Genomic DNA, 21,853 nt, shown 5'->3' with positions numbered 1-21,853 from the left:
TTTCATGAAGTCTACTGAGGCTGAAAGTAGATACTCAGTTTTTTGTTTACTCAATGTGTTTTCAAATCCATTGCTTCTTATTAGAGATTTCATTCAAAATGTAACAGAAACCTAAATTAAATGATGTTTTCTGTATGTTCCTATAGATGATTTTACAACTAAGTTGGACTTGCTTAAATTAGACATTTAATGATATTTACAAGTGATTTCCCCCTTTAAGACTGAACTGAAGTTTTTTCATACTTCATGAATTGAGTGCACTTAAACAGGAATGTGAGAGTTACATCTTGGTGCTAAATATGTGTCATTGTTTGTTTTTTTCCATTGGTAGTGAGTCTAAGCCCACACGGGGTTTCCCAGTGCTTCCTTCTGTGGACATAAAGCCTCTGTGTTTATTTGTTAATTTTTTTTGGAGTATGTGGTGTGTTCCTGTGAGCCATGGTTATTAATTGACAGATGAGTTACACTATGATGGCACTTAAAATGCACAACGTGTATTTCTGAAAGCAGTCGTTGCTATAGCAACTTTCTAGTAGGTCACTGGCAGTGTTGTGTGAGTGTGTGTGTATGATTTGGCTGTTAATGCAGACTAATACTGGTAGAAAAATGAGAAATGGGAGTCAGAAAGAAGGTAGCCCTTCCCCCCTCCCTGTCCTCTCCCCTCAAAACAGTGTAAGAGAATTCTGTGGAGAAAATGCTTACTTAGGATATCACAGGTATTGGCAAGCAACTGGCTATCATCTGCTATAATTAGATGCTTTCTATTTATGCAAAGATTATTAAAAAGCCTCCAAATGGCCTTAATCTGACTCTGCTTTTTCTTTGACATCTTTAGAGTTTGGTTAGGAAAGGAATCCATACTCATTGATCCAAAAGCAGCGTGTTGTATTTATTGAGCATTAGCACCTATTTTTGAAGTACATTTGTAGTATACACTGGAATTTTGAGAAACTGGGGGGTTTTTGCCTCTTTTTCTAAGATCTTTCAGCAAGGTACAGTACATTTCTGTAGCAGTTTAGGCCAGTGCAGATCTCCTGGTCCTGTTCTCTCCTGGTTGTTCCCATCTCTTCCCTAGCCCTGGTTCTGTGCTTGTGCAAACAAGGCATGAGCAAGTTCAGGGAGCTGATCCAAATACAAACAACTGGAAAACAGTTCTGACAATTGCTAGATGATTTCCTGGATTGTGCAAATGGGCAGAAAGCCAAGTGCCAGAACAGCCATAGGAGGGAGGAGCCACAGTGATGTTCAGGGCAGTGGGTAGTAGTGACTGGCATTCCCAGGCATTCATTCAGATGTTGCTTCCTACTGACTCTGCTTTTTGTTTTGCTCTGAAACTTAGCTAGAAGTGCTGTACAGAGGAATCTATCCTACATTCTTTGCATTTGTGTTTTTCTCTGAAATAGTTCTCCAATAGTGTCTCCTGGGTTTTTCTTTACTTCTTTACTTTTAAATTTTTACTGCTCTGTTTAGAGAGCATTCATATATCTCTTTTAGAGTGATCAACCTCTGGCTAGGCCATTATTTTGAGTCTTGAATTAACACTACCTTAAGATAATAGAAAATGAATGACTTATGGGAGCACGTTCTGGATGGTGATAAATGAAAATAATATAACATGTAGGAAGTGTACTGTGATACTGTAATCTAATAGATTTCTCTCAGGTTATATATAGTGTGGAGTGTTTAATGTGGACTTTGTTATGTGTTGCCTCTTCTGTTCTGCCAAAGCCATGAAGAAGCTGTGCTGCATTTTCAATTGAATCAATATGGTAGAATTGCTGTGCTGCCTGGGTGGGAGCAGGGAGGGCAGGAGGACTGGATCTGCTTCCTCCCTTCTCTCCTTTTCCAGTGTCCCCTGTGTCTCCATTCACTGGTTTGCTGGGAGTGTCCAAGCTCCTGTAAAAAAAAAAAAAAAGAGTAGGAAAATGTGATCTGGAGCAGGAGGAAAAAGCAGGGACTGCATTTTAAACAACAGCAACCAATCAGATTGGTTCAACCATTGTATGAAACTTCATCCCAAAACCCTGTTGAAAAGGAAAATATCTGTTCATGTTGGTTATGTTGGTTTGGGGTTTTTTTAAATGATTATTATTCTTTGATATGTAGTCATGTTCTCTGTGTTATGAGAACTTGATTTGTGGGAGTGCTAAGTGTTGGTATAACCCCTGGATAAAAAACTTCCTTGATACTTTTAAAGTATTCAAATGATTGCTGAATGCTATATTAAATATATTTGTGTATACTGTGGGCTCTGGAAAAGCTTGCTCTACCTTTGCCTCAAGGGTAAAGGCAATGCTTATAGATTATTGTTTGCATTTATTTGAATAATTTGTAGGGAAATGGAGGTAGGACCAGGTACAAGAGAAATGAAAACTTGTGTCTTCCTTGTATTTTCTGTAAGGATTGTTCCTAGAGGAAATGTTCCCTTAGTTAACTCCTGGGGTTATAATTTTTAGCTAGCATTTGCTCTTGAGAATCTCATGGGAATTGAGAATCTGTTTTAGGAAATGCTTCAAAATATTCTCACTCTTGCTCTTACAGCCTGACAGTTTCAAATATCAGTTACTGGATGTATTTTCATTTTATGTGGCTATGTAAGATACTGAAAGTCCTCTGCCTGTTTCTCTGAGGCACAGAAGGAAGTATTTGCTAATTCTTCAACATTTAAAGCTGTGTGGTCTGTTCTCTTCTCTGCAAAAACAAAAGCCAAGGAGTCTTACAAGGGGAAATATCCTCTTGTGTGGATCAGCTGCTGGAGTTTCCCTTCTCACTAGGGAGCATCAGCTTCTCTTTTCCATAGTTTCTGTTAAGTTTCACTCAATCTTACCAGCAGTGCTGAGAGAATTGTGCTTTTTCTATTTCCAGTGTCTTATATTTGATGGTAGAAGACAATGCTCTTCTCTTCTAGGCACGAGGCTCTTTTCTCACCTGTTAATTTTTCTTTTTTTCTTAGTCTGTTGTTCCCAGGGAAGAGATTTGTAAGGCTGTGTGTGTGTAAGCAGGAGGCTGGTGCTGTTGGAGAGCATCACTGTAGCTTAGCAGAGAATTCTGTGAGTAGCAGTTCTTAAATTCCAGATGTTGAAGACCCTGCTCTGAGCACTGACCTTAACTTCACCACTCTATCCTGAATGGAGCTTTGGCCTTACACAGACACAAACCAGGCAGATGCCTCTAAGCCCCCTGCACATTTCTAAACAAGTTTTGGTGGTATCAGGATAGCCTCAGGATCCCACATTTTTGCCATTCTTGGGTCCCTCAGAGATGTTGGTTTGTGGCTCTTGGTTTCATCTGTTACCCTGCTACCTGTGAGGTGGCTCTTCTGCAGCTACTCTGCATTTCTTCTGGTGATTAATCCTTGGGTTCTTTCCTCAATTCACAGTCAAGGTTAGCTGTGAACCTTTATTTTTGGGGAGGAGGTTTGGTACCTTAATTATTTCCTACAGGAAGGTAAGTGGTTTAGGTTGCTGGCAAAGCCCATGTTCCAGTTTTCCAGTACCACAGGGTTTCCTCTCTGTTTGTGTATCTTTAGAAAGATAAAGCACTCAGGCAGTTCATACTGGAGCTGTGGATAATGTCATTACCAACATCATGGAGCAGCCTTCATCTGCTGGCAGCCTTTCCAAGGGAGGCAAGATCTTTCTTGTGTCTCTTTTTAAGTGGTCCATTTTGGCTAAGCTTTAGCTAAGCTGTTTCATTAGGCTGCAAACTGCTGCGTTAGTCCAGTGAATTGTTTTAGTAAATATTTCCCAGATCAAAAAATTCTTCCTTGTCTAGGGGGAAGGACTGTTGTCAGTGTTACCAGGAGAAAATATTTTTTGGGGAGGCTTTAAAGTTGGGAGCACAAAAATGAATGATGTTTGCTCAGACACTGTCACACTAATTCCTGTTTTTGTCATCTGCTTGTCAAATAACTCTTCAGAAATAAAAAGAGGTGTTCCTGTATTTCTGTAATGCAAGATACAGTTGTGAAAGAAATCATCAGTATTTGCAATTTAGAGTATCCAGATACATTAGTGATAGCTTTGAAGTTTGAGTTGTCACCATGCCTTCAAAGTCAAGTATTTGTATTGAGTCAGGAGGGAAAACACTCAAAGGACAATGAGAAAGATGGTGGGAAATCAGCTGTTGTGTGAGCAAAGCCCATTTTGGTGATGCTGCACTGCAGTAAATCCACAGCTCACCTGTGGCCTTGTGCTCTACACCTCCATTTTTAAATGGCAAAGAGCAAGCAGTTCTGCCCCTCCTAGCTAGTCTTCCTAGGGTTTTTGACTAACCAGAATTAATTTCTGAATGATAAAAACTTTCTTTCAGGATGATTCACTGAGCTAAAATAAATATTTTTCCCCCTCATGTCTCAATCAAGAAAGGCTTGTAGGTACAGGTAATGTGTATTTTTAGGTCAATTGATATTGCTGTGAAAAAGTAGGCGAGCTCCTGGATCACACTGCTTTAGACTGAAATAAAGGCACAATCCTAAAGCTCAGTACAGGGAGAAAGCAACTCATTGCTGTGAGCTCTGCTGAGCTGTGGGGAGGGATTGCCTATGGGGCAGAGATATCAATTATAGAGATGGAGGAAACTAATGTGGAATAAAATCACTTTCCCTTTTGAGTCAATTATTTAAAATGAATGGGAATCTTTATTTTCCAGCTGTGCACCTCCCTAAGTGTTTCAGATTGGGAGTGAGAACTTAGGAGTGGAATGGTTTTGTTCTGGGAAGTGTTCTTCTGGCAAATCATCATTTCCTTGTTTGCTGCTTGTCCTCTTGCTGTTCACCTGTGTAGTGTTGGGGAAGCTATTGGGCTTTGGGGAATTGTGTTAGCCTCTGGATTTAGATTTGGATTTTGGCTGCAGTATGAGTTTGCCTGGGAAACATGCTTGCAAGGCTTTTTATTTCTAGCTCCAGAATGGTTGTATCTGTCCATTGAAAAAATGTGCTTTTCCTCACAACTTTGTTGTGGTGGTCAGGTTGTTTTAAGATGGATGAGAAGAAATATTTTACAATGTATGCTGTTTCAGTGAAGGATTTGACTGTACTGCTGCTACAGATCAAAAGCTGTGCCATGTGGATATACCATTGGTGAGGTTTGTTCAGCAGGTTTTTGTGTGAGGCAGTCTTTGGGAAGGTTCTTAGCTCAGTGCAGTGCTGAGTGCTCCCAGCACACGCCCAGGCTCTTGGGGCACTGCCTCCACTTTATGGCTTGTTTGAGTTTCACTCTGTTGGCTTTGTGACAGGAGGTGTTGGCCTGGTGGACAGGAAACCAGTCCCAGTGTAGGCTTTGGGAACGGGCTGATAGAGGTGCCTGGTGTCACACATGGGATGGCTTTGAAAGTGTGTGAGTTTTCAGAGGAAAAATATGTCACCTGTGTGTTTCAGATGAGTAGGCTTGCTTGTACCTTTATCATCTTTGTTGAAGAATGAGCCCATGAGGATTTCAGCTTGTTTATGGGTCTCATCCACTGCCTTTAGACTGGGACAGTGTCAGGCTACAATGGATTTGGGCTATTTAGCAGCATGGGGACTCTGGAGTTATTGTTCTTTTAAGTTCTTAAGGCAAAATGTGGTCAATGGGAAACTGCTGATCTGACTTAGTGAGTTTGTGGTAGCACTGATGGTTTGATGGAGAGATGATTTAAATTGTGTAGTTTATAGCTGCAGTAGTTTCTCTTGTAACCAACTAGATGTAGTTTCTCTTGTAACCAGCTCACTGAGTGGTGAAGAGGGGAATATTCTAATGTGTTCTGATGGGGGTTTTTCCCACCTGGTCTCCTTGGATTAACAATCTGCACAGTCCCTTGGCCTTGGGGAACAGATGAGAAGATTCCTGGTAGAGGAGAATACTGTTGATTCATTTACTGGGAGGAGAATTTAAAGCAAATTTTAATGAAGAAGAACCAAGTTAGAGTCACCTGCTTGTTTTGCTATTAACAGGGTTTGGGGTTACTCACAGCTTTTTCTTTGGTCTTTGGGGCATGATAGGATTTAGGGCTTGGGTGTTTTTTCCCTGAAAGCTGCAAGTTGTGGATTGGTTCAGAGGAGGGATTGTTCTGGTACAAGGTATAGGTTAAGGGTGTCTGGTTTGATATCAGGTTGAATTTTGCCAAGAAGTTGTTGGGGTTGGGAAGTAGAGGTTGATTTGGTAACTTTTCTATTGATATATATAATGATCCTTTTTTAAATAACTTAATCTTTTATGGTCTACATCTGCTCCTTTTTTTGCTCTTGCTCAGTTTTCACAAACTCTTTTTTAGGAGCAGTTTTTCGGGTGTCTATAATTCAGGTTCTCTGGCTAGTGGATATGGGAAGTATATGGAAATTACTCCCTCTCTGTTGCACATCCATATACTCTGTCAATATCCCACAGAATGTCTAGAGTCAAAAAATCTGTGCTACCAGGACCTCTTTTGAGAAGTCTCTTTTATGCTAAAGCAAATAGGATTTTTGAAAAAATCATTTACAGAGTTACTTAGGCTAAAAATAATTAACAATGGAAGAGAAATGGTTTTCTTCTATTTCCTGTTGAAATTTATTCCTGCTTAAATGAAAAGCATCAGTGGAACCCCTGCTCACTTAATGCTAGTAAAAATGGTTACTGAAAGCAAGGGTATTTAGACTGCCTCACTGCTGAGAGATAGCATTATGCTCCTTATAAAATGCTTATTGGATATTTACTAATCCCTTCTTTAAATGCAACATCACTTCTGAGCAGCTTGAAGCATGAAGTACATCATTTTAAAATATCCACATATCCTCATGTTCACAGAAAGATGATATTTGAGAGAATAAGGAGCTGTAGTGGAACAGAGACCAATTAGCTGCATCAGGCTGAGGGTTAAGCTGAGCCTCCAACCTGTTGTTAGGCAGGAGTACAGGAATCCACAGGATTTTGTCATTGGAGCATTGCTGAATTCCCTGGACTCAAGAAAACTGGTGCACCAGGATCTTCCAGTTCCTGAACTGATAGCATTGAAAGACTCTTAGCCTAAAACTTTGTAAGGCTTATCTCTGGAGTAGATGTGAATGCTGAGGAGAGGCTTTCAGTGCCTCAGTCGCTCTGAGATCATGCCCAGAAAGCTTTGCTGTTTGAGCTTCTTGGAGCAGGACATCTTTGCAAGGCTGTGGGTCTTGACAGGTCTGGCAATGAAGGAATTGGTGGAGCTGTTCCTCCAAAGATGAATCTGAGATATTGGCTTCTTCCTGAGGGGTCAGTTTTGAGGTGGGAATGTTTTAACAAAGTCCTCAGCACCACCTCCTTCCTTTGAAGAAGCATTATGTCTTTGTGTTCTTTTGAGGAGAGTATTACAGGTGCCTAGCAGCAAATTGGTGGAATATTACATGTTAGAGTGGTCCTACATTTTCTTCTACTTGATATATACAAGTCTCTATATTAACCATTAAATATCCTTTCTCTTAGCAGCTAAGTTAGTACTTTAGTGACCTTATTTTCATCTAGCCTTTGTGCACTTCCCCCATATGTTCAAATGAGTACCAGAATCAGTCATTTGCCAGAGTTTTTACTTTATATATGAATTCAAAATGCTTGTTTTCTTTTATAATCTGGGAAAAATGTTCTGCAGTTCCTTTTGGCTTTTCTACTCGGAGTCCCCCATATGAGGAGAAAATAAAAGACAAAGAGAACAAAAACATGAACCATTCTGAGAGTTTTTTCCTTTATTCCAGCATTGTTCATGTCAGACTTTGCTTCCTTTTTGTGAAAATTGGTTTTATTGTTGGCAATTTTCCAGATGCAATGAATAATAGAACACCAGATGTCCACTGCTGAGAAAAATTACAGATGAGTAAACACTTTTCTGAGGTAGCATAAAAATCTATTAACAGTGCTTCTGGTGTGCCTGCAGACAGTGTGAGCTCCTGGCCTGCTGTGCTTTGTGCTGCACAGAGACGAATATCTACAGCCTCTGTGGCCCTCTACATGGCTGACTCTACCAGGGATTCCTGCCTTCCTCTAAATGTGGATTATTTTCTAGCAATGAGCACTCACTGCAGTGCTTGAGTGTGATTTTAACCACTGGATTTAGTTTTAATTATTGTCACACGTGTTTGATTGAAGGTGAAAGTCCCAGAACTATTAGAAGAGGCAGGGGTAAGGAGGGGTGTGGAGATTTGGCCTAGTCCCCAGCCTTTCCATCCAGCAGGCACAGCTCTGGTTGTGCCATGTCTTCAGACCTAAAGCAGGCTGTGTCCCAAAAGCCATGTCTGGTTTTTCCCAGCTGTTTCAAGCCCCTCAGAATAAGCTTTCACCACAGACCTTGCCTGTTGCACCTGACAAACTTGACCCATACTTAGGAAAAGCAAAAATATTCAGTTGTGGGTAATTCACATTTGATTGAGCGCCGTAGTGGAGAGCTCCACTGGTCCCTGCCTGGTTTGTACGTGTCTTACCTGAGTTGTCCTTGCTGCAGCACACACCCATGGCTTGTGTGTTCCCACTCAGAAATACTCTTTACTGTCCCTCTCCGTTGCCTTTGCAGCAGTTTTTACGTGTGGGAGAAGAAGTCATCCTCTTTAGTCTGGTCTGTGTCCAGTTGTACCCTCCTGGTGCTTTCCTGTGCACAGGTGTGTTAGAGCCTCCTGGAACATTGGCTTGGCCTTCTAAAATCAACTGTGCCAAACCTCAAGAAGCTTTTGGTCATTTTAGTGAGCTGAGTAAGCATCAGCTGATCAGGGTGCTTCTTTTAGGAGGAAGTGTTTAATTACCTTGATAACTTTATCTCTCTAACTCACGCTTATACTGTCCCTTTATACTTTATACTGTCCCTTTCATTATTCAGTCTTTTGCAAGTTTTTATTGTTCATGCTTTTGTTTGGAGGATGACTTGACTCTGCAGTTTCTACATTAAGCAAAATCTCTCTTGACTTAAAACTTGTTCTATGGGATTTTTTTTGATTCTCAATGCTCTTGTATCATCTTAAAAAGGTAATTGAGTTTATCTTCTCAAGACTCCTAAGTTTTGGAAATACAAGGACAGAGAAACATAAGGCTTCTGGAGTCCATCTATTCAGTCTCACAGCCTGAGGACAGTAGAAGTAACTTAGTAGAGTCCTTTTTGTTCTGTGTATTTTGTGTTTAGAGCAGGTAGGCATGAGGCTGGTAGGTGTTGATGTTATCCTAATGGACAGATGGGAAAGGAGCAAGTTGTTAATTTAGGCCTTAATCATCCAGATATTGGACTAACATTACAAGTCAGTGCCTTAACTCTTAGCCTTGTGCAGTCAGCTCATAATTATTTGCCCTATGAGTGGTGGAGTGCCCATAGCCCCTGGTGATCTCAGCAACAGTTATGAATGCTCAGTGCTGCAGAAAATCAGGTCAAGTGTCTCAGAGTATCCACAGAAGAAGGAGCAGTTATGTCTGAAGAGTCTGTAAGAATAACAAAGGGAAGGCAAGCTTGTTTTCATGTGCTCAGTCCATCAAATTTACGCTTATTAAAAAAGATATAATTAAAAATTGAAATGATAACATTTCTGTTCTTGAGCAAGCCAGATCTACAGCAATTGTTTTAATGAAGCATTGATTAGTATTTTTAGTATTAGCCATCCTAGGCATTAGAAGAAAGCAGTATATGAAAATATATTTAAAAGCTATCAGGCTAAACACTGGAGATCAAACAATTGTCTGAGTGATGTGTGACATTTGAATTAATTATGCTACTGTAGCCCTGGTTAAAAGATTGTATCAGCTTTCCTGTGTGATCTTGGTGTCGGTGCCTTAGCACAGACCTGCACAGTACAGGAATTAGCTGCTACCTTCTGGTAATGGTAGCAGAAGATCCAGAAAAACTGATTGGTTTTGGCAGCTCACACATTTTTAGAGACAGAGAACTAAGTATAGAAATGTGGTAGCATGGCTCGGATGTTTTTGTCACGTAAGGATTTTATTCCCAGCTCTGGAAGAGGGGATTTGTGCAGCCTTTCAGTGTGAGGTCTTGCATTTGGAATGTCGAGCAGCACAGAATAATTTCATGTGCTATGATGTGACACTTCAGAGGATTTTTCTGGCTGACTAGGCAGGACCTGTCTAGGCTAAAAGCATTTGGTGAGAGGGAGCAGCAACAGCTGTTTTGCCTGTAGAGTCAGTTCTGCATGTTGGTGCAACTGAGGAGACAACTGCAATTGAAGGCAATTTAAATGGACAGCTAATGGTTGCCACAAGGTAGTTTTTGATCCCACAGGTATGGGTAAAATGTCTGGTGATACCTGTAAAGCATGGAAGAAAAGAAACTTAAGTGAATGATAATAAGCATCTGCTAAATACCCCACTTTTCTGGACAGGTCTTCTCTGTGTGGTTCTTGGCTGTACATTTTATTGAACTTCACGTGATCCCTGTGTGTCCAGTGCTCCAGTCTACCCAGGTCCCTCTGAATGGCAGCACAAGCATCTGGTGTGTCCAGCAGCTCTCCCAGGGTTTTGGGGTGGACACTGACATCCTCTGCAGGCTGGGAGCTGCAGGTTGTTTGGGAATGGCTAACCAGAGTAGCAGAGGCACACTGGAGAGGGGTGTGGGGTACTAGTAACAATATATCCAGGATGATTTTGATGGGTGTAGGAAGTGAAGCATGGCCATGCTGTGCTAGCCTAGTTGATGCTGATATTTCCTCCTTCTGTCATGGTTTGACTGGATTAGGAATGCTGCAGACCACATAGAGAGCTTGCTGTGCACCATAAGTAGTGAGGATCTCACTAGTGCTCAGTGATCATTTTTCTATCGCTTGGGCTTTCAATATTGGTTTAAGTACTTACTAGAATGTGATAGAGTGCAATATATATTGTGCACAGAACTTCAATGAAGTTCTTTTAAAGATGGGCTGAATGAGCATTATGCTTTGTTTGGCCTTAAATGATGCTGTGTGCTTTCAGAATCAGACCTGGGAGTGGTGATCGAATTTGGCTCTAAATCAAGTGGCTGTAGGGTTAACATGAGTTAATATGTTTCAAGTTCCAAACCTTTAGCAGAAATAAACCTTATACTTATAGAATATTTAATCCAGAGCAAACAGAAATTCCTGAGTGATGCAGAACACATCACGGCATCTGGTAAATTTGTTACAAGGTTAGTTCCTGATGATTATTTTTCTATTTCTGCAGGATTTAAAATTCATGTTTCCAATTTCTCGATACTATTTTCACATTGCAGGTGGGTAGCTGAGCAGGAGGGGTTTCTGTGGTATGCCCAAGACATTGGATAAAGCAGTGAAGGCTAGAATTGATCTGCCTGCATCTGATCCTCTCTTGTCTCTCACCTGGTTGCTGGAAGCTCTGCCTGGGTGTGGAGTGCAGGATTGTTATTTGTGCTGATGCCTTTTCCTAGCAGTCAGATGCAGGTTTTGGGCAAGAATATCAAGGGGACAAATCTTGTCTCTAAACCAGGAAAAACTAGTGTTTTCCATGTCTTGTTTCCTGCTGCTGTGCAGGAGCATGACACACCATCATGTACTCCAGAAGGGAGCACCGAGGGAGAGAGCAGGGTCATTGGAAATGGGAAATGGAGGAAGGGGGTAAAGGCATGACCAGTTAACTGTAGAAGACATTGCTTTGTTTGTGTGAGCTGTTGTTTGAATGTATTTTGCACTTGGAAAGGATAAGGTGACTTGGTCAACAAGGAAAGGATTTTGTATTAGAAGTCAGCCTAATGCCTGCTATCTTTTGTTTTGGGTGTCTTCTAGGCAATGGCAATAATAATATAGTAACTGCTCGATTAAGTAGTTGATTTTCTTTAAGTTTTGGGATCAACTTTATAAGATGTAGGTACCCAGTCTACAACAGAGTTAACTTGATTTGCTGGTGTTGCTGTCAGAGAGTTGCTTGGAAGGACTCTTGTCAGGATGTTGTCAGTTTTTTAATTTGTTTGGTTTTTGGCTAAAATGGGTGGATTACTTCAGCATCAGAGAGGCAAACAACCTAAGGACTGCAAAAAGTGTGGGTAGCTTTGTGTGTTAGTCAAAACCACAGGAAATATTGATGGAATGTGTGTATTGGATTCATTGTTGTGAAATCCTGGAGTCTTTTTAAAATGGAGCTCATTATGAGATTGTTTGGTTTATTATAGTGTTTCTTCAATAACAATCTACTACAAAATACATTTTTTATAAAAGGAGTTTTATATAATGGTCGTCGTGTCTGCCCTGATTATTGTGCATGCTTGGAAAACAGGTAAAAAAGGGAAACATTTACTGGTTTCCCATTGTATGTTTGAACTAAATGGTGTCTTCTACTGCCTGCTTTATATTCCTCTATAGGTAATTTTTACTGGACCAGCATTAATTTATGTCATCTTATAATATAGAGGTGCAGGTTCAAAAAGCTGCAAAGGTACAAAGGTCATTATAATTGGGATTGAATGAAAACATCAGACTTTTATTTCTAAACTAAAATAAGCAGTTAACTGCATGTTAAAGGACTGTATTGTGTTTATTATAGTTTAAATAACTTCGAATGCTGAAATATGAAGTATTCTTCCCCTTGCTCTGTTCTCCAGGACAGATGACAAAATAGTTGTGTCTCAAGCTTTCAGGATGTTTTTTATCAAAGACTTTATTCTCAGGTAGAAGGAGAGTAAGAGGGAGAGTTTGATTTTTCTGGTTATGAGAACTTCATCTTTCAGAAACAGGTATTTCTTTTATTAAAACCAGAAAAACACAAAGGTTCATACTTGTGTAGTCTACAAGGATCAATGAATTTTCCACAGTTGTCAAACAGTTTTTGTATTTTGTCACACAGTGGCTGTATTAGTACAAGAGTGTAGAGGGGTAACGCTGTTGTCTTCTGACGGTCCAGTCTGAACGTTACCACAGAGGGGTGGCTTCTTTCAGCCCTGTTTTGTAGTTTCCTGTTTAGCATAAGGACAAGGAGAAAGCAGCACAGGCCCTTGCAGTTCCCTGGTGTCAGGTTTTCTGCCCTTAGCACTGTGAGTGCAGCTGCCTTGCTCCTCTCCTCTCCTGGCTCTTTACACCCTTCACTCCATACTTCTGAGTTAGGACTTTGCTTTTCAAATAAGCTAATTCTGAGCAAGTATCCTTTTCCTTGTGTGTGAGAGCACTTCCCTAGAGCAGCTGAATGCTGCTGATTACATCTGAGCATGCACAGCCAGCCGTTGGAAAGGGTGATTAGGTTGAAAAGGAAAATTTAAAAAAGAAATCCCACATAGTAGTTGTGCAGGATGCCTTAAATGTCTGTGGAAGATACCCCACCTGGAGCACACATAAATTTCCTTGAACTTCTTTAGAAAGCTTTTCTGGAAAGTAAGATTGCCATGAATCCTGCTAGAATCAGCTAATCTGAAGGTCTAAGATGGATAGGTTTCCTTTGACATCCAGCTAGCATAAGCATTTGTATGTACGTGTGTGAGACTGCTTGTGTAAGTAAAAACAAAAGAAACTTTTTTCTTCAGTCTTGTTCCAGTTGTAGTGAACTTCTCCATTTCAGAGATCTGAACATTGTCTTTATTTTTTCATATAGGAAGTCAACTCAGAACTTAATTTGATCTGATGCTGTGTTTCTTTATGATAAATTCTTACCAGTGTCTGAAGTGGTTGCTTTATGTTGTGGACTGGAATGTGATTGCCCTGTTAGGAGCAATCCTATCCTTTGAAACACAGTAATGAGCAGTGTCTTTAATGAAGAAATGCTTATGGAAATAGCACAAGTAGCATATATGACATTTTTGTTCTAGGAGAACTCAGATTAACTTCTGTCTCATAGTAAAACTGGAGAACTTTTACACCAGCCTGGTGTATTGGCCCATTGAAACCATTAATGATGGAGTGGTGGTTTTAGCTCCAAACCAACTTTTTGTTTGTTAACATGTGTTTGGCAACAAAATGGCTTGCTAATTATATGGTATAAAAAATGTAAATTTCATGATAAGGCACTGTAAGTAAAACTGTTGTAGCACAAAGTACTAAGTACTGGAAGAACTAGTTGTATGCAACTGTGAGTCTAATTGGAACTGTAACATGAAGAGGCAAAAAAGCCTGTTCATTCTGTACAGTTGGTAAATAAACACTGATGTGTGTGTAGTAGGATAGAAGTTATACTTTATATGCTGTACTGGTTTGTTTGGTGCAGTTTATGTTAGCTCTTCCTGGCTGGATTTTCCTCCTGCCTCGTGCAAAGCTGCTAGTGCACAGGGAAAAAGTGCCCATCGAGAGGAAATTAATATTTAAATAAAAGAGTTTGAACATATCCTGTGTTTTAAAAACACACAGTTGAGTCCTTGGTATTCCTTGCCATTGATGAACTGCAATCCTCCATGCAGCTCTTCCTATTAGCCCAGGACCTGTAAAAAGGGAGACTGAAACAAATCTACTTTGTTTCTCCAGAACTTGCTTTTTCTAGAAGACTAGGATGGCAGTTCTGTGTTTTATTGCAGTGAGGATTATTGAATCTGTCACATTGTGCCATTATTTAATGGTAAAGTCACATCTGCTGCCATTAGTCAACTCCTTGGTTAGTCTTTTGGGTAGAGAAATGTTACTAGTGGGTGTAGTGACACCACAGATGCAGTCTACTTTATTATTTAAATTTACAACTTCAGTTTCATCAAGTTAAAATACCTCCTGCTGCACTTAGACCCTTGCACAGCTTCTATTTTGTAAAATTCAGTCACACAAATGTATTATTATTTTGGAGTCACATCTAAACATTTTTTTCTCTCTCTTACAGACTGGACTTTGACATTCTTTTCATGAAAGAAGTTTCCAAGTAGTTGTCTTATAATAACTTTGAGAAGAAGTTCTATGTAGCTCTTACTTCCAAGAGTGCTGCAAAAATGATTACTTCAGATTTGCCAGTACTACAGTGAGTATACACTTCTCTCTACATTTGAAATCTTGGCTTTTAAAAAGGTTGAAGTAAACAGAGAGGTGATTGTGAGGATAAAACACAAGCTTGGAAGAAGTGCATGTTAGTGTGACTGTTCCAGGCCTCCGGTGTTTTCATGTGCTGAAAAACTGTGTAAAAAAACTGCAAAACACTTAATCTAAAAAATATTTCTTTCTATGTATGGAGACTTAACTTTGCTGTGCAAAGCAAAACAAGGTCTTTGCTACTTTTATGCTTCTGAATGTTGTGAGATTTCAGCAGCATGGATTGGATTTGGTCATAATGGACCATATTGTATATTCCAGTTGTGTATTTTCTTACAATGAGCTGAATTTATTGTGCAAAAAGCCTTTGCCTGCTGCAGTTGAAGATAGCAAGTGTCATGAACATGTTTTGGTCCTGCTGGGAAATAGGAATGGTTAATGCACATGGGAACATGGCTGTGCTTGGATAAAGTGAGCTACTGGGAAGAACAGAGTGAAAGTCTATAACAGGAGAAGCTGGAGAGGAAATCAGAGTTAAGAAGGAATTTTAGAGACTGGAACCTGCTCCTTTCTTCACAGGACAGGGAGAGCACACAAAGTGAGGAAGCTCATGGGGTGAGGTAATGACAGGGAAATCAAACCAGACCAAATGGGCTTGGCTTGGAGAAAATTAATTTATTGCTAATTAAAAAGGATTTGGATGATGGTGAGAAACAAAGGCAAAACCTACCAGGTGTTCCTTCTACCTCTGCCCGAGTTCGCCTTCAATCTTTCATCCCACCCTACCCCCTCATGCCCCAGTGGGGGTGCCCAGCCCACTCCAGCTCCCCTCAATGGACCCTCTTCTCCCCGCCATGCCCTCACAGGGCTGCTGCCCCCCCCATCCCATCCCCTCACAGGGCTGCTGCCCCCCATCCCATCCCCTCACAGGGCTGCTGCCCCTGCCATCCCATCCCCTCACAGGGCTGCTGCCCCCCATCCCATCCCCTCACAGGGCTGCTGCCCCCCATCCCATCCCCTCACAGGGCTGCTGCCCCCCATCCCATCCCCTCACAGGGCTGCCCCCGCCATCCCATCCCCTCACAGGGCTGCCGCCCCCCATCCCATCCCATCCCCTCACAGGGCTGCCCCCGCCATCCCATCCCCTCACAGGGCTGCCCCCATCCCATCCCATCCCCTCACAGGGCTGCCCCTGCCATCCCATCCCCTCACAGGGCTGCCCCCATCCCATCCCATCCCCTCACAGGGCTGCCCCCGCCATCCCATCCCCTCACAGGGCTGCTGCCCATCCCATCCCATCCCCTCACAGGGCTGCCCCCGCCATCCCATCCCATCCCCTCACAGGGCTGCTGCCCATCCCATCCCATCCCCTCACAGGGCTGCCCCCCCATCCCATCCCCTCACAGGGCTGCCCCCATCCCATCCCATCCCCTCACAGGGCTGCCGCCCCCTGCCATCCCATCCCATCCCCTCACAGGGCTGCTGCCCCCCATCCCCTCACAGGGCTGCTGCCCCCCATCCCCTCACAGGGCTGCCGCCCCCCACCATCCCCTCACAGGGCTGCCCCCGCCATCCCATCCCCTCTCAGGGCTCTCCCCCCGCCATGCCCTCACAGAGCCGCCCCTGTCCCGTCCCCTCACAGGGCCATCCCGTCCCCTCACAGGGCCATCCCGTCCCCTCACAGGGCCATCCCGTCCCCTCACAGGGCCATCCCGTCCCCTCACAGGGCCATCCCGTCCCCTCACAGGGCCATCCCATGCCCTCACAGGGCTGCTGCCCCCTGTCCCATGCCCTCACAGGGCCATCCCATGCCCTCACAGGGCCATCCCCTGTCCCATCCCCTCACAGAGCCGCCCCTGTCCCATGCCCTCACAGGGCTGTCCCCCCTCACAGAGCTGCCCCCCATGGCCCCCCACCATTCCCTCACAGAGCTCCCTCTGTCACCACCTTGCTGCCAGTGCCAGGCACCTGCACCAGGTACATTTGGTAACTATCTAAATTAATTTTTCAAGGAATGTTTGGGGTTTTTTTTTGGCTTTTTTTTTTTTTTTTTTTGACCTCAGGGTGTGAAGGAACTTGAGTTTATCAGGGTTGAGTGGCATTCCGGGCTAAGACTTCAAGTCCTGTTATTTAAGAAACTGGATGGTTGGACAATTGAAAAGAAATTTGTCTGACCTTAATAATAGTGTGCTTTGCATTACAGTTTTTGCTTGTATTTTTAAAACTGCTTTAAAAAAAATTAATTGTGGATGAGTACAGGCTAAAGCTGGGGATGACCTTGGTGGGCAGCACTGAGGGGGAGTGTCAGCCTGAGGGGGTTCTTGTTAGCTTAGGGATTAGTTGTGGAAGAACGTTTTCTTGGTTCATATTTCCTGGAATTGCCACATTCAAGAAGTGAGGGAATGTTTGTGAAATATTCCAAGAACAAAAAGCTAGGAAAATCTGTGGTGGTGGAAATTGCATTCCCACTTAAAGAATCCAGATGGACTTAAAAAGTGAATGGAATATCACAGAGTTTAAGGTTAAAAAGTGTATATTAATGGATTTGGTAACTCAACACACCTGCTGAAAAACCTGAGGGATGTTAAATATTCTATAAATATTCTTTAGTCAGAGCCACTGGTTTTAAGCAAATCAAAGAGTGTAAGAAAATATTCATGTTGTTTTTTCTGGTAAAGTTGGGAATAATTTAATGCTACTCTATGAAGTGTTGGTGAAATGTCATCCTCAACAAGACATGTAATTTTAATTGCTTATGAGCAAGATTAGATCTTTCATTTTCAAAGAACTCAGCATGATTTGCACATAGAGGTTTTGGGACTCTCCTGAGGGCTCAGAACATTGGCTAGTGTGGATGAAGTATCAAAGAAAGTGATAAATTCTAATTCAGAAAGTCTTAGTCAGGCTTCCATCAGGAAGAGTGCTGGGTAAGGGTGAGGAAACCTGAAACAATTTTTGGGCTAGGGGATATTAGCTACACACATTTACAGATTTGGGAAGACACAGTTCAGTTCCACACAGAACATCAAGGTTTCCTTTCTAGCTCTTAAATGAATTATTTGAAGGATTATTATTATCTCCCATTCCTGTGCTTATTTTCTACTTCTTTTTTGTAATGTTTTGTAATCTTTTTGGCTACCCTCTTTAAACAAACAATCCAAAAGCCAATTTGATATGTTAATATGTGTTGATAGGACCATATCATATATTCCCTCCCAAATTCTTCTTTGTTGAGGGAACATGAAAGGAGAATCTTGAACCTTTCTAGATTGATAGAAGTGGCTTCAGAACACAGTGAAGACAGGATTTCACTTATTGGTGTTTCAGATGTTCTGAGAAAGCATCTGGTGTATTCAATCCGTGTGATGGACAGGTATGAATCTTCTCTCAATGGCATGACTCATGTTTGCTCCTTAGATTTTTGAAGATCAGCCATGAGAGCTGATTCATGATTCATGAGCCTGTGCATTTAGCCATTTTTCTTCATGAATGCTTTTTTTCACAAGGCTGAATGTGGTGATAGCAATTACTGGATTTATCTCTGCCAGAATGTTGAGCCCCTCAGCAACAGCTATAAAAGCTTATAGAAGTGTTTTAGTTCCTTTTTTTTACTAAACCTGATACATAAACACAGGTTTTTGCTGTGGTATGCTTTTAAAGGGGCATGGTATATAAATGCTATAGCTAGGACTTTGTGAAATAGTAGAAGAAAGGTAAATTCATTTTAGTTTGTGTTACAGAGATGTGAAATTTGCTGTGTTAATGGAAGCATGTTTCTCAGGAGCATGATGTGGTAAAGGGCTGTCCAGTAATCTGGTAATTCTTCATTAACATAGATAGCTTCAAGGGTTAGTAATTATAACTCTGGAATAATAGCTGGAGTTTTTAGAAGGGATTCTGGAGTTGCTGCCACTTTTCTAGGATGCTTTAGTGACCACAGAAACCAGAAAGCAAAGCAGAGTATACCTGAGCCCTGAAAAGGGGGTATCACTTGTCTCCTTTGCTCTGCTCTCGTAGGTGCCTCCCACCTCTGTCAAATTCTCTCAGGTCCCTGTCATTTCAAAGGAGTCTTAGGAGAGGAAAGGTTTAGCTTTAGGCACTTCCACCTCTCCTCAGATGAGGCAGGTTTCCTTAGGCCCAGATTATCTTCCCTCACAACAGCTTCAGGAAGGATAAATTATGACTCAGGCCAAGTTTCCCCCTCAGGTGCCACACACACGTGGAATGAGGATAGGATCATTCTGGTCTATTAAGATGTGGATAATTGCCACCAGATAAATTACTTCTTAGCAGTTCTGTGACATGTGTAGGGAATGAGGGAGATGGATGCTGGCCAGCTGCTTCTCTCAGAGTGTTACAAACTGACAGGACTGCAGGCAGTCAGGAGATGCTGTACTGCTGCTCTGAGTGCAGAAAGAAGAGGAAAAGGGGCACGTTGTGTACCCAGAGCAGCTGCAAGCCTGGGACAGAAGCAAGAGGCACTACCTCCCAAACTGAAAGGGCTCACAGCCACCCTGGAAGGACCTTGGTGTGCAGGAGCTGGATTATTCAAACAGAATTCCTTGCTGCTTGAAATGATGTTTATTTTAATATGAAACCAGCTAAAGACTGGAGGTTGTCCTTGGTCTTGTCTCCCTACTCCAAAGACTGTGAGCATTGAAGGGAACCCAGTTTTTGATGTTTTCCCCTTGCTCCTTACATGCATTCTTGCTGGAAAAGTTTCCTTTCTTCCTGACATGTTGTTAGGGTGAGAATTACTCTGTTTAATTTGAAACATTTATATTTAAGCTGCTTGTCTTGATCAGCTTATCATCAATGGAGAGAAGACAAAATTTATAAGACTTCAACTGTCTGACCAGTTTTGGGCACTGATCCTAGTGTGAGGTATTTTGTACATTAAGGTTTTCTGCATTGCATATGTCTCTAATTTAATTTAGATTAGCTGAATCTCACCCTTAGTACTAATTTACTGAGCTTTTCCCAGAAAGGGAAATGGCCAAAGAGACTTCCAGCAAATCAGAGAAGTTTTACCAGAAGAATATTAAGAGAATCAGGTTTGAGGCAACAGTCTATTTAAGGCAAAGATTAGAAGGTGGTTAATAACTTAACTGTTCCTTCCATATGCAGTGTTAGGAAAGATTTGAAATTTCCAGAGCTAAATAGACAGATTTATCTGGAGGTTTTGCTAGGCTGGACTGAAGCTGTAAATCGGCAGAAAGTCCAATTCTCTGTGGAGTAGATGCATGTGAAGTAGTAGTAGAGTTTAATTTATTTATATAGCTCTGGTGTTTCAAGGGAAAGATTTGAGGTGTTTGCCTAGGAGGATTGCTGAATCTGGTTTTAGTAGAGAGAAATCTTGATCCTGATGATCCTAGGGGTGCAGGTTTCTGAGTTAGCAAAGCACAGTGTTCCCCAGGAATGGGGGTATTGTTTAGATAGACACCATGCCTGGAACTTTTCCAGTAAGGATCTGAGCAAACCAGAGAGAAAAGCTTTGGGTTGGTTTTTTTTGGTTTTTTCTTTTTTTTTCCAGAGAAAGCAATAGAGAACGGTTTTAATTTCTCTGCAGCAACAGAAGGGAGCAAATATTTTTATGGGGTTCTTTACTTCTGTATTCAGATTCTATTAAAATTGCCATTGTGAGCCAGTGTGCATTTTTGTCAAATTGACTTGCAGTGTGCTGAGGTATTTGAGTAAAGGCTGGAGACATCCATCTACATAAGCATGTTTTCAGCTGTATTTACTGCATTGCTTTCCTCTGCTGTGGCCCTAATCTACCAAACAATTTTCAACTCTGTTTGGGGTATCTTTTATTTCATTTTAGACTGTTTACATTTTGGGGTGTTTTTCTAAATCCATAGCTTGATGGTAAGTTTTTCAAGTTTCATATTTTATGAAGTGCAAAAGCTGCTTTTTAATTGTATCGCAACAAAGCTGCATTTTAAATATTTTGTAGAGGTACTGCATTACAAGGGTGTAATTTGTGAACTCAAATGCACTTGAATAGTGGTTTTTCATCTAGGGTGCCTGATTTTCTGGGGTATATGGAGTATTTAGAGATAATCCACTGAAATTAATTTCAGTAAAAGATTTGTAGATGTTCTTCTGCATTCTGGCTTTTGTAAAAGATTCTGTGGACCCCTTGGTGGTTGTGTGCTTGCAAATAGGAAAAGGTTGGAAAACAATGTCTTAATATTAGAAATTCATCATAGTTCTCCAGAATTATTTGAGTGAGAGCAGACCTAGACAATACAGTAATTTCAGTAAAGAGGAGTATGAGAACATTCCCAGTTAGGATACAATAATATCTTTCTGCATTATTAAATAGCTTTCTTGGTGATACAACAAATCTGTAAAGTATTCCTGGTCTATAAAGCAAAATACAGAATAGGCCTCAGACAAGGTGGAAGATCTGTGTAGATCTTTGCTTGCTGGAGCTTCTCAGTTTCTCTAGAGCAGATCACTTCTGCTGCTGTTGATGTGTGAGGCTCTATAAAATATGGAATAGGTCTGGTTTTCACCTTCCCTTTGCACAAGTAACACAGCAGCTGAACTCCTTTCACTTCAAGGAAATGATTTTGGATTCAAAGAAGTCTATGATTATAACTACACTTGACCCATCCTTGAGTAATCTAGGACATTTTTACTTGCAAATGAAAATTTATAGAGGTCTGGTGCACTGGTGGTCTTGCACAGTAGAAATAAAGCCCAGGTATGGTTTTGCATGTGAGCTGCTCTTGGGCAAGGTCTAATGCCCCAAAAGATCAATTACAATCTGAGTTTCTTCAAGCAGCCATGTGTGTTTAGAAGGCAGAGAAGTACCTGTGCCTCTGGCTGGGAGGGGTGGGGAAAATTAGGGGGAATTTTTTTCTTATCATGGTCTTAAATCTGAAATGGCAGCAAATGACAAATTATTGTTTGGGCTTCTCTGCTAACAGGAGTTGAGCAATTGCAAAGCTTTTCCATTGTACAAGTGAAAATATTTTTCTAATTGCAAAAATTATCAATGTCTTCAGATGAAAGGGA

At 41.4% G+C, this 21,853-nt stretch overlaps 1 protein-coding gene across 3 annotated transcripts in view; it reads left to right on the top strand.

Annotated features, from left to right (window-relative positions):
* The window catches only part of STAG1 (STAG1 cohesin complex component), a 154,380-nt gene that overhangs the window by 24,120 nt on the left and 108,407 nt on the right, over positions 1 to 21,853 (top strand). For all 3 annotated transcript variants that reach the window (XM_077183770.1, XM_054639006.2, XM_077183771.1), the window contains exon 2: positions 14,685 to 14,819. In XM_077183770.1, the coding sequence (XP_077039885.1) occupies positions 14,791 to 14,819 (29 nt within the window). In that variant the 5' untranslated portion in view covers positions 14,685 to 14,790. The remainder of the gene's footprint in view (positions 1 to 14,684; positions 14,820 to 21,853) is intronic.

Source organism: Agelaius phoeniceus, chromosome 10, assembly GCF_051311805.1.
Source record: "Agelaius phoeniceus isolate bAgePho1 chromosome 10, bAgePho1.hap1, whole genome shotgun sequence".
In the NCBI taxonomy this organism is placed as follows: Eukaryota; Metazoa; Chordata; class Aves; order Passeriformes; family Icteridae; genus Agelaius; species Agelaius phoeniceus.
This window is presented reverse-complemented; position numbering and strand designations above follow the sequence as displayed.